This window comes from Mobula hypostoma, chromosome 21, assembly GCF_963921235.1.
Source record: "Mobula hypostoma chromosome 21, sMobHyp1.1, whole genome shotgun sequence".
Lineage (NCBI taxonomy): Eukaryota > Metazoa > Chordata > Chondrichthyes > Myliobatiformes > Myliobatidae > Mobula > Mobula hypostoma.
Genome location: NC_086117.1, coordinates 55,744,540 through 55,757,465, shown reverse-complemented (window position 1 = coordinate 55,757,465; position 12,926 = coordinate 55,744,540). Strand labels below are relative to the sequence as shown.

At 43.9% G+C, this 12,926-nt stretch overlaps 1 protein-coding gene across 13 annotated transcripts in view; it reads right to left on the bottom strand.

Annotated features, from left to right (window-relative positions):
- Window positions 1–2,417: 2,417 nt before the first annotated feature.
- The window catches only part of ep400 (E1A binding protein p400), a 241,688-nt gene continuing 231,179 nt past the window's right edge, over window positions 2,418–12,926 (bottom strand). For 9 of the 13 annotated variants that reach the window (XM_063074065.1, XM_063074067.1, XM_063074068.1 and 6 more), the window contains 3 exons: window positions 11,958–12,113; window positions 6,983–7,060; window positions 2,419–3,720 (listed from right to left, as the gene is read on the bottom strand). In XM_063074065.1, coding sequence (XP_062930135.1) covers window positions 3,445–3,720; window positions 6,983–7,060; window positions 11,958–12,113 — 510 coding nt within the window. In that variant the 3' untranslated portion in view covers window positions 2,419–3,444. Of the gene's footprint in view, window positions 3,721–6,982; window positions 7,061–11,957; window positions 12,114–12,926 lie in introns of all 13 variants that reach the window. The other 4 variants (XM_063074069.1, XM_063074066.1, XM_063074076.1 and 1 more) reach the window with 3 other exon arrangements.

Genomic DNA, 12,926 nt, shown 5'->3' with positions numbered 1-12,926 from the left:
CCACTGACACCAGGCAGACAATCTCTGAAGAGTATTGATAATGACTGCGGTCACCCGTCTTGTAAAGACACTGCCCAGAAGAAAGCAAAGGCAAACCATTTCGCAGTCATGGAAAGACCATGATCGCCCACATCCACGAACAAAAATTTACTAAGATTAGGAATTTTGCTGTGGTGTGTTGGTCAGAGTGTGGCATGAAACAAAAACAATAATGTTCAACAACCTTCACAAAGATAGTTACAGAAAATCTTTCCTACCAAATGCAATAAGCATATACAACATTTCATCTCTGTGTGACAGGACACACATTGTAGTATAATAGCCTCCGCTTTATTATTTCATACATTATTATTGGGTACATTATTATTCTGTACTTTATTATTAGATTAGATTAATTATGAGGACACGCAGTCCTCTTTTATTGTCATTTAGTAATGCATACATTAAGAAATGATACAATATTCCTCCGGTGTGATATCACAGAAACGCAGGGCAGACCAAGAATGAAAAACTGACAAAAAACACATAATTATAACATATAGTTACAACAGTGCAAGCAATACCATAACTTGATGTAGAACAGGCCATAGGCGTGGTAAAAAAAAGTTCAAAGTCTCTTGAAAGTCCCACATCTCACACAGACGGGAGAAGGAAGAAAACTCTCCCTGCCATGCCCAACCACAGTCCGATTCTGAGTTGTCCGAAAACTTCGAGCCTCCGACACCAAGCACCGAGCACCATTTCTGCCGAGCGCTTCGACCCCAGCCCCGACCACCAACAGCAGGCAAAGCCGAGGATTTTGGGGCTTCCCCTCCAGAGATTAATCAAGTCTGCACGCAGCTAAGTATGTTTTTAAATGTTGCTGTTGTAACAAAATAATTTTCCACTCGGGATCAATAAAGTATTTATTATTAGTATGAAAAAATATATAAGGCTAAGAGTGAAGGACTTTCACTCGCCTCCGTGGCTGTGGCCTGTAACCATCGACACTTGCCTCCGTGCTGAACTGTCTCCGTGGCTGTGGCCTGTAACAATCTGCTCTCGCCTCAGTGCTGAACTGTCTCCGTGGCTGTTGCCTGTAACAATCTGCTCTCGCCTCAGTGCTGAACTGTCTCCGTGGCTGTGGCCTGTAACAATCTGCTCTCGCCTCAGTGCTGAACTGTCTCCATGGCCGTGGCCAGCAGCGATCTATTCTAGTCTCTGTGGCTGTGGCCTGTAATAATCTGCTCTCGTCTCCGTGGCCGTAGCCTGTAACAATCTGCTCTCGTCTCCGTGGCCGTGGCCTGTAACAATCTGCTCTCGTCTCCGTGGCTGTAGCCTGTAACGATCTGCTCTCCTCTCCGTGGCCATGGCCTGTAAGAATCTGCTCTCCTCTCTGTGGCTGTAGCCTGTAACAATCTGCTCTCGTCTCTGTGGCCGTGGCCGGCAGTAATCAGACTCCTGCACCGGCTGCAGTACTGAACTGTCTCCGTGGCTGTCGATTCACTTTCAGGGACTTTGCGGTTCATATTCTGTATATTATTTGTTTACTTTTTTAAAATTGTTCGTCCGATTTGTTTATTTCCCCCCACACATTGAGTGTTAAATGGTCTTTGTGATGTGGGGTTTTCCTGTGGATTCTATTGTGTTTCTGTTTAGTAGCTGCCTGCGAGATGAATCTCAAGGTTGTATATGGTATACATTGATGTTGTTGACTACCGTTGAGTCATCGTTGACTCATGGTGACCCCATGGACGGTGTAGTTGTCCATAGGGTGTTTGTGGTAAGATATGGAAGTATATTGCCAGGTCTTCTTATGCACAGATACCGCTGCTGTCCAAATTGGGACCTGGCCATTTTCCAGCTCAGGATCATCTGCCTTGAATTCCAGTGCTAATGCCACGACACCACTGGCCAGCCCATGGTATACATATTTTGATAAGAAATGTACTCTGAATTTTGAAATATGTTTGAAATGATTTTTCAATTACGAGTGTAGTACATTTACAAATATGTTAATTTATTACAATATTGTAGCTGTGAGTTATGGGTTCAACTAACAGCATGGAATATTTTGACAGTGTGACAGTAATCTCAAACAGGACCATTAGATATCTACATTTCTCAGCTGTGATCGTAAAACGTTCTCTTTGGCTCAACTTGATGGCATGAATACTGATTTCTCCTTCTGGTAATTTTCCCCCTTCCCTCTTCATTCCCCAGTCTGGTCTCTTAACCTCTTCTCCTCACCTCCCCCTGGTGCCCTTCCCCTTCCTCCCATGGTCCACCCTCTTCTCCTATCAGATTCCTTCATCTCCAGCCCTTTACCTTTCCCACCCATCACCTCCCATCTTCTTACTTCACCCCAACCCTCCACCTGATCTCACCTTCACCTTCTAGCTTGTCCTCCTTTCCCTCACCTTCTTATATTGCCATCTTCCCTCTTCCTTCTCAGTCCTGAAGAGGAGTGTCAGCCTGAAATGTCAACTGTTTATTAATTTCCACAGACACTGCCTGACCCTCCAGCATTTTGGATTGCTGTCTCTGAAACCTTACCCAATGCCCTTCATTGGTTTACCACAGATAACAAAAATACCATGGCTACTTGAAAGAAAATTTACAACGTGGCTCAGCTGAAGAGCTGAAAAACACCACCAATGAGTGAGCAACAAGAAAACATTTCTGTACAATTTTTATTCTTAATTCCTTCTTGCTGACCACAAGTGAATATACATCATTTCCAAGGACAGGTTTCGGGGATGTTATAACATGGCGCTATGCAAAACCATAACAAATACTGTACAACATGTACACTACCAACTAGAGGGGGATAACTTTGCAGCGTCAATTGCATTTTTAATGTGCATATACGGACAGAATTAAAAATAGACATCCTAACTTTTAAAACAAATCCTGAAACATGAACGGGTAATGAAAAAAAGGTAACAAAAATACAAAACGTTGTATCAAAAGTTTGTTAATAGATGGGTCTTTCTCAAGGTAAGGAATGTTGAACACTTCTCATTTCAATGATCAATTGGTGCAGGCTCGTTTTACTTGTCATGTGACAGGAAAAAAATACTACAGTTACGTACTTGACATCCATCCAACTAAATTATGGATTTACAAATACTCAACACATGCCAAAAACATCCACTTTCTGAATTTAACAAATACAGAGCACATTCAAAAATATGCTCAGAGGAAATCACTATGTACAAACTGCAGAGATTAAACCTCAGAATTAATCATAAAAAAAAGATTTACAGAATTTTCTGCTGTGCAACAACACCAAAATTCAATTTTAAATGACTTACATAACATTAATGGGTGCCTGATTTTTTTTTTCTATACATTAAATATGACACAATGGAGTGGAGACAACCGTAGTACAATCTATTCTTCGTTCAGTCCAGCTAAAGCACATTCTTCGGTGGTGGGCTTCTCATTGTCCTGAGCCAGGGCTCAGTTGGGTTTCATGGGGGCTTTCAGTCTTACTGCAGGGGCCGTTCGCACTTGCACTTTGGCCTGCTGGCCCTGTCCGTCAGAGGCTGCGGCAGGCGGGACCGGGCTCTGTGGGGTCGGGGCCTGGATCTGCGGAGAGGCGGCCGTCACTACTTGTTGCTGGATCAGCTGCTGCTGCTGCTGCATCACCTGAGGGGTGGCCGCCGTGGGGATCACCTGGACCTGCTGGCCAGTCGTCGCCTGCGACAAGGTCATCGTCTGCGGCTGTGCCTGGACCTAAAGAGATCACCGAGAGGGCATCACTTAGATTGCAAGTATTTCTTTAATATAATCCAATCCTTCAGTCTGGGACATACATCCTTTTGACAAATCACCAACTAATGTTTCCAAAAGTGTGAGAGTCTAGGAACAGAGCACACAGCCTCAGAATAGAGGGACATCCATTTAGAACAGAGACGAGGAGAGATTTCTTTAGCCAAGAGGGTGGTGAATCTGTAGAATTCATTACCACTGATGGCTGTAGAAACCCAGTCATTGGGCTTATTTACAGTGGAGGTTGTTAAGTTGTTGAATAGGAAGATATAACAGATTATGACAGGGAGAAGGCAGGACAATGGGATTGAGAGGGATAATAAATCAGCTATGATGGAATGGTGGAGCAGACTCAATGGCCAAATGGCCTAATTCTGCTCCTGTGTCTTATGGTCTTGCTATTCATCTGAGACACTGAAGGAAGCAAGCAGCCATACTGACACTTCAACACCACAGTTGTGGTTTGGAAATAGAAAATATGGTGGTTTACTGGTCTCTCTTTGATCCTGTTATAGTTAATATTTTACAGGTTTGCTGAGTATGCCTGCAGGAAATTGAAACTCAGGGTTGTATATGGTAACATATATGTACTTTGATAATAAATTTACTTTGAACTTTGAATTATTAATTGTTCAAACAGATTGCTGCAGAATGGACTTGAGCAACACAGAGACACACCAACAACCTGTCCATGCTAGCCTTCTAGCCTTACCAAGGGGGATGAAACATGCAGAATTATAGTTTTCATTATTATTCGGACTCTTTTTGCTCTGTACAGTGCAGGAAAATGGAATGTTAAAATGTTAGCTCTGTCCTCTGGTCCTGGACTATTGGAAACAATAGCTGGTTCAATCTGTTTCACAGATAGGCATTGTCTGGATGGATTTGAAGAGTGAGATGTTCGACTTTTTCATCTCCAAATGAAAAAGTAAATTAGAAAATCACAAATCTACAAGGGAGCTGCTTTGGACACAATCAAAGTAAGTAAATCCTACAGAAATGGGTTGAAATCTTAGTTTGACTCTACCTGGGTCATGTTGTACAGTTTTCTGTATCATAAAGAGAAGGTAGTTTTCTGTGAAAAAGGGCCATATGACCATAAGACATAGGAGCAGAATTAGCCTATTCAGCCCCTTCGAGTCTACTCCGCCATTTCATCATGGCTGATCAATTTCCCTCTCAACCCCCTTCTCCTGCCTTTTCCCCATAACTTTTCATACCCTGAAGAACCTATCAACCTCCCCTTAAAAGCACTGTGATCTGGCCTCCACAGCCACCTGTAGCAAAAATTCCACAGATTCACCAACCTGTGGTTAAAGAAATTCCTTCTCACCCTTTTCTAAATGGATGTCCCTCGATTCTGAGGCTGTGCCCTCTGGTCTAGACTCACCCACCAAAGGACAGATCCTCTTCACATCCATCTATGCCTTTCAATATTTGGTAAGTTTCAATGAGATACCCCCTCATTGAATTCCAATGAGTGCCAGCCCAGAGCCTTCAATTGCTGCTCAGATGATAAGCCTTCATTCCTGTAATCATTCACGTGATCTTCCTCTGAACCCTCTCCAATGTCAGCACATCCTTTACTAGGTCGCCTAAAATTGCTTGCAATAGTCCAAATGAGGTCTCACCACTGCCTTATACAACCTCAGTATTATATCTTTGCTTTTATATTCTAGTCCTCATGAAATGACAGCTAACATTGCATTTGCACTTCTCACCACAGATTCAAACAGCAAATTAACTTTTAGTGATTCCTGTAGGAGTACTCCCAAATCTCTTTGCACCTTAGATTTTTGAATTTTTTCCTCATTCAGAAAATAGTCTATGCTTTTATTTTTTCTACCAAAAAGCATGACCATACACTTCCTGACACTATATTCCATCTGCCACCTCTTTGCCCATTCTCCCAATCTTCTGCAGCCTCTCTGCTTCCTCAACATTACATGCCCCTCCACCTATCTTTGTACTGTCCGCAAACCTGGCCACAGAACCATCATTGTCTTCATCCAAGTCGTTGACATACAAAGTAAAAAGCAGTCTCTACACAGACCCCTGCGGAAGACCATGAGTCACCGGTAGCCAACCCAAAAAGGATCCCTTTATTCCCACTCCAAAGGAGTTAGAAGATCTATCCGAATGTAGAGGAAATGACAATCAGAGGACAGAACAGACTGAATTTGTTCCTCGGGTGACTCAAAGAAGTTTTTCAAAGTTGTGAAAGTCTTCAACAGGATAGAGATAGAGACAATATTTCCACTTCAGGAAGAAGACACAACTTGGGATCATAATGATTGGATAGACTTTAATAAATACAGAAGGACAACATTTGTTTGGTTAGAGGGTTGAGAATGTGCAGCTTGTTTCCAGACGGAGTAGTTGAGAGGCAAGAGGAGAAAACTGTGGCGCGATTATCAAGAGCAGTGCTAAGGCGCTTAGGTGAAGCACGCGGACTAGCGTTAAACAGTCTTCGTCTGCAGCCCATCTACATGCAGTCTTTTTGCCCACATACATAATCTAGATCGAGGGATATGCTTCGGTACAGCCCTCTTCACCAGCTTAGTCAAAAGCTGTGCAGAGTTCAGCCAGCGAACACTGGGTATCTTTCTGTATGATATCAAAGATTATTAGAACGCAAAGGCAGAGAACTGAAGTTACTTGCACAGACTGGAAAAGCTGGGGATATTCTTGTTAGAGAACAAGAATTGAAATGTGTCTTTTTTAAGTTTTAATAAATAAAAAAAAACTATTATTAGAAAGTGCTGTAACCAGAGAACAGAGACATAGGATTGAGAAGAGGAGGCAACGAATTGTGATCAGGAAGGACAGTGAAATACATTCAAGTAAAACTTTCAAATGGCAGTTGATAAATATTTAAAGAGTAAAATTAGCAAGCAGGGAGACTAAGTGGACTTATTTCAAAGAGCAGGCAGAGCATAACGGCGAAACTGGCTTCCTCCTGTTTTAAATGACTCCATGCTCTAGAAACAAGCTCTCGAGCTGCTCCTGGCAGCCCCTTCCCAACATGGGAGATGTACACCCTAGGAAGAATAGCCAATACACAACGAGGCATGCAGAAGATAAACTGGCAAGAGAAAAAAAGTATAGGTAGGAGAGGAAAAAAAAATCAATGGAGGAAACGGTGCAACACTTCCCCTTTCATGGTGAAACTCGGAGTCCTGCCACTGTGCAGAGATTGTAGAGAGATAGGGAAAGGTGTAGATACCTGGTGAGCCGTCGATACCATCTGCTGGATACTCCCCACACTTGCTTGCTGTTGAACCATTTGTGGAAGTTTTGTAACCTATTGAATAATAGCAGGGTATTATAACTTCAAAGGATTATTTTGCTCCTGTTTCAGAGGTCATGGAGGAGAGTATATTGTAAAACGAAAGAAATGCTGACCAATCACATCTGTGTTTCAGACAGCGAGAAAGAAGAGGTAGCGGTGGGCAGAAAAATGCAGAAACAGAGCAAAGAGTCCACCCAATTCCCAGGAAGCAGAACGAGACTCCACATCTACTCCACAGATCGGCAGCAACTAAGAGTCGTAAACACTGTTCTCCTGAGGAGAGGGACAGCAGCTTTAAATTCCTGTGTGTTACTATTTCAGAGGACCTGTCCTGGACCCAACCCGCAAGTGCAATTGTGAAGAAAGCACGGCAGTGTCTCTACTTCCTTAGGAGTCTGCGGAGATTCAGCATCACATCTAAACCTTTAAATGTGTGATGGAGAGTATATTGACTGGCTGCATCACAGCTTGATATGGAAACATCAATGCCTCTGAACGGAAAATCCTGAAAAACGTAGTGGATTTGGCCCAGTATATCACTGGTAAAGCCGTCCCAACCACTGAGTACATTTACATGAAACGCAGTCATGGGAAAGCAGCATCCATCATCAGAGATCCCCACCACCCAGGCGAAGCTCTCTTCAGGCTGCTGCCATCAGGTAGAAGGTACAGGAGCCTCAGGACTTGCACCACAAGGTTCAAGAACAGTTACTACCCCTCAACCATCAGGCTCTTGAACAAAAGGGTATAACTACACTCACTTGCCCATCCATTGAAATAGTCCCACAACCAATGATCTCACTAAAGACTCTTTATCTCATTCTCTCATGCTCTCATTATTTATTGCTACTTACTTATATCTGCACAGTGTGTTGTCTTCTGCACTCTGGTTAATTTTTCATTTATCCTGTTATAGTTACTATTCTATAGATTTGCTGAGTATACCCACAGGAAAACGAATCTCAGGGCTGTATGTGGTGACATAGATGCACTCTGATAGTAAAATTTACTTTGAACTTTCAACAAATATCGTATAAACGGGCTGTTAAAACAATGAGCAACTGTATCACTTTATAGGTTCTGTGCAAGTAAAATCGCAGAGATGTGCAAACTTACTAAAGATAAAAGAGCTGTCCTTTTAACCTCCTGAGACTGAGGACTGACTGGAGCCAGAAGAAGCTCCTAATAGTTATTACCTGCAAATCTAACAAAGTATATTCACTCAGCTTCAACTCAAGATGAATAATTCAATTAAGACAACATTCATTATTTGTCCAAAAAGATAGCAGGACCTTAATGCAGCTTTCCAGCCTCAGTTCATTGTTTATGCTTACATATTTGGGATAGTAAAGGTGCTTAATTTATATGTTTTACTCTGAAAGTATGAGGTGTATGCAGTGACCAGGGAGGGAGGGTTAGGGCCTCTGGTGATGGGGTTTGTCGTGTCCACTTACTTAGGTCCCCACCGGACACAGCTCTCCCCTGTGGCTCCAAGTAGCGGTTTGCGTGCAACAGCGGCCACACTCTGGTCTATCGCCTTGACAGGCGGGCTAAAACAGATGAGGGTAGCCGACGGGCCTCATCCCCCGGTGAGACAGCAAGTGAAGTCAGCTCTGGTGGGTGGGTGGATGAGATCTACAGTGAGATTCAACAGCCAGGAAAGTGGCTCTGCAATGCATCAGGTGAGCAAAGAGCACGACAAGGCACAGAGGAAGTCATGGTCATCCACTGCAACCAAGGAAGAGCGCAATTTGTTTGTACCACTGGACCCGGATTTCTGAGGTTAGGAGAGTGGAAGAACCCCAGTGCAACAGCTTTTCCTTTTAAAATCTCGCCCGTACAGGCTTCCAGTCATTGTCAGACATGACGAACAACCACCATTCGTATGGAAGTGGGCTGTCAGACTTCCTCTGTTCTCTCCCCTCCCATCGGGCAGAAGATACAAAAGCCTGAAAAACATGTACCACCAGGCTCAAGGATAACTTCTGTCTGGCTGTCATAAGAATACTGAATGGCTTCCCAGTAAAATGGACTCCCTTAAACAGAAAAGATTACTTATTCGTCACATGTACCTCGAAACAGTGAAATGCATCGTTTGCCTCAAATTAAGTCATCAAGGATGTGCTGGGGGCAGCCCACAAGTGTCGACACATTTCCGGTGCTCACAACTTACAACCCTAACATCTTGGGAACGTGGGAGGAAATCAAACCCAATGGCTGGTGCTGTAATGCAAAGGCTGAACCTGCCATGTTACCATGCCACTCTTTACCTCACAATCTTCCTCGTCTTAGCCTGCACCTTGTTGTCTACCTACACTGTACTTTCTCTGCAACTGTAACACCTTACTCTGCATTCTGTTATGGTTTTACTGTGTACTACCTCAATAATGGTTCCACAAGGTTGTAGTGGGGATAAGCTCCCATTACCTATTAAATGCTCCCAATAACGTGTGTCTCAAATAGCCTCTGACAACCAAGTCCAGTTCCTGGCCTTCATGTGTGACTGGATAGACATGGATGGATTACTGTCGCCTCAAACCAGTCGCTTCGGGCAGATGGGGCTGGGCAGCTGTGGTTAGCAGCTCACCTAGGAGAAGGAAAACTCGGATCTCAAACCTCTGCTGCCTTGTAGCTACACCCACGCATGGGGAAGGCTTTGGGAGACAACCCCAACGGAAAAATCCAGACCTGCAGTCCCCAAGGCAGTCTCGGACGTTGAGTTCAAACACTGGCAATTCCTGCAATGCTGCTGGTGCCCAACTGCATTGGTTTCTGCCGTTCCTTTGGGTTCATCAGATGCATGGAGGGTGGTGGGGGGGCCTTGCTACATGGGCAACGTCTATAGTTGACCTTGATTAACAGAGGCCTCACTCACTCACCTCAATAATCAGATGTAATGAATCGATCTGTTGGGGGATGGGGGGGGGGAACGCAGGACAGGTTCTTCACTGTACATTGATACATATGAAAATTATAAACAACTTTAATGAAACAAGGTCAGACAGTCGGATACACAATAATCTCAGACCACAGTCTGAGCTATATTGACTGAATGTCTTCTGAAGCTTCCTTCACTTGCCAATTACTTGTTTCAGATTTTAATGACAAGCTCTCTTCTTGCTGCTTCCATCATGAAGGTGGTACCAGAGTCTCAGGACACACACCAACAGGTTCAGGACAATTAGTACCCCTCAACCAACGGGCTCTTGAACCAGAGGGGATAACTTCACTTGCCCCATCACTGAACTGTTCCCACAACCGTGGTCTCACTTTCAAGAACTCTTCATCTCATTTTATCAACATTTGTTGCTTATTCATTTACTTCTGTTATTCTTTCTTTTCGTATTTGCACAGTTTGTCGTCTTTCGCACACAAGTTGAATGCCCAAGTTGGTGAGGGCTTTCAGTGATTCGATAATGGATTTATTGAGTATGCCCACAAGAAAATGAATCTCAGATTGTGTATGGTGACATACATATACTTAGGTAAGTTTACTTTGAACTTTAAAAGTAATAAGGAACAGAAAATGGCCTTAAAGAAAATGAACTAACACGACGTAGTCACCAGTGTTTTGCCTTGACTGCCTGCAGAAGGGATGAGTATTGAACTTGAAAAGCTTAAGGGTGTGAGAGGAACTCAAATCCCCATGGAAAAAGGGGGATTCCCTTTCTGAAAAGACAATGGCTTTTTGCAACAGCTCCTTGGTCCCAGTGGCACTTTTACCGATGGTAAGATTCTGATGCAATTGTAGGTTACATAAATTGTACAGAAATTCTCAGACTGCGCTGGTGGGAACCAGCTTCCTAAATTATCCATCCATTAACACCACCAGGCTCAAGGACAGTTTCCAACCCACCTGTTATCAGACTCTGGAATGGATCCCTTGTACAATAAACGGAGTCTTGGCCTCACAATCTACCTCATTATGACCCTGGCATGCAATTTATTTAAATATCCATCTAGTTAGTTAGTTAGAATTAGAGCGTGCAATAGGCCCTTCCAAACAACCAGCCACAGCATCCAGCAACACAACTATTTAACCTGAGCCTAATCACAGGACCAATTAACCTACTAACCGATACGCCTACAGACTGTGGGAAGAAACCAGAGCACTTGAGGAAACCCATATGCTCACAGGATAGATATACAAACCTCTTCCAGAGGAAGCTGGAACTGAACTCTGACGTCCCATGTTAAGGTGCACTATCTACCTCAATATGATCGTGCACGTTATCGCTTATCTGCACTGTACTTTCTCGGAAGCTTTCACAGTTCATTCTTATTACTTTACTTCATTTTGGCTCGATGATTTGATCTGTATGAACAATGTGCAAGACAAGGCTTTTCTTTGTATCTTGGTACATGTGACTATCATAACCGACTTAACAGACTTACCATCGTCCAAACAGCGCACCAAAGTGACTGAACCCAACGTTTGGATGACAATTTAAGCAGTGGGATGAATTGAAAGGTCAGGTACGGGCCAAATCAAGGCAGTGGGGACTAGGCCCCAGAGCATATCAAAGTGAATGAATCCGATGTTTGGACAACGATTCAGGTGCCGGGCCAGAATGAAAAGGTCAGGGTGTAGGGGGCTGAGGCGAGGGATGGGCTGGCTCAGTTTGCGGCTACACAACATTTACTCAGCTCTGTGCTGAGCTAAGGTTCTGTGAACAGACCCTCTTTGTGGACTTCAGTTCAGATCACTGTTTGGTTGTGGTTATTGTCTGCATGATTTGTTTTTTTTCTTAATCTTTTCTCTGCATATTGGGTGTTTGATGGTCCTCTTATGGCCACTTTTGGGTTTCTTTGTTAGGTGGCTGCCTGCTAGGAGATGAATCTCAAGGTCGTACAATGTGTACAAGGTTATACATTGACAGTAAATGTACTCTGAATTGTAATCAGTTACCTGAATCTGTGCCTGCATCTGCTGTGGTCCTGTCTGCTTCTGAGCCTGAGCACCCAGGAACTGTGGCTTCATTCCTGACTGAAGCTGGCTGGTGGTGTAAGTAACCTTCTGCTGCTGTTGCTGCTGTTGCGATTGCACTGTAACCTGTTGTGTTATCTAAAACGGGGGTACAAATCACAGGTGTTACCCCAAATCACCCCTGTACATCCTTCCTCAGAGTGGGGTCAAGCATGGTTTAAAGGCCGATACTAAACACAACACGCCTTGACGATCAAAGGTTCACCAAAAGCAAAGAATAGGAAACTGCATCTAGAGCCCCCCGCTTCTCCCCACACTCCCTCCCCCATACTCCAATCCCCAAGAAAGAAACAAAGAAACATTCCGCAGCCTCATTGGCAGAGAAAGAGAAATGAGAAGGGAGGGTTGTGGGGAGGGAATGTGTGTAATGGTCTTTGGCCAGAACTGTCCACTCCCTTTCGGAGGTCAGAGCACACTCAGAGTATCATGAGCAGTTTTGGGCCCTTTACCTAAGAAAAGATGTGCTGGCATTGGAAAGGGTCTAGAGGAGGTTCACGAGAATGATTCCAGGAATGAGAGGGTTAATGTATCAGCAACACACACAAAAATTGCTGGTGAACGCAGCAGGCCAGGCAGCATCTATTGGAAGAGGTACAGTCGACGTTTCGGGCCGAGACCCTTTGTCAACACTAACTGAAAGAAGAGCTAGTAAGAGATTTGAAAATGGGAGGGGGAGGGGGAGATCCAAAATGATAGAAGACAGGAGGGGGAGGGATGGGGCTAAGAGCTGGAAAGTTGATTGGCAAAACAGATACAAGGCTGGAGAAGGGAGAGGATCATGGGTCGAGAGGCCTAGGGAGAAAGAAAGGGGAAGGGGAGCCCACTATAGTGAGAAAGACAGAGGGAGAAAAAAAGGGGAAAAAAATAATTAGTTAAAGTTAAAGTCTGTCC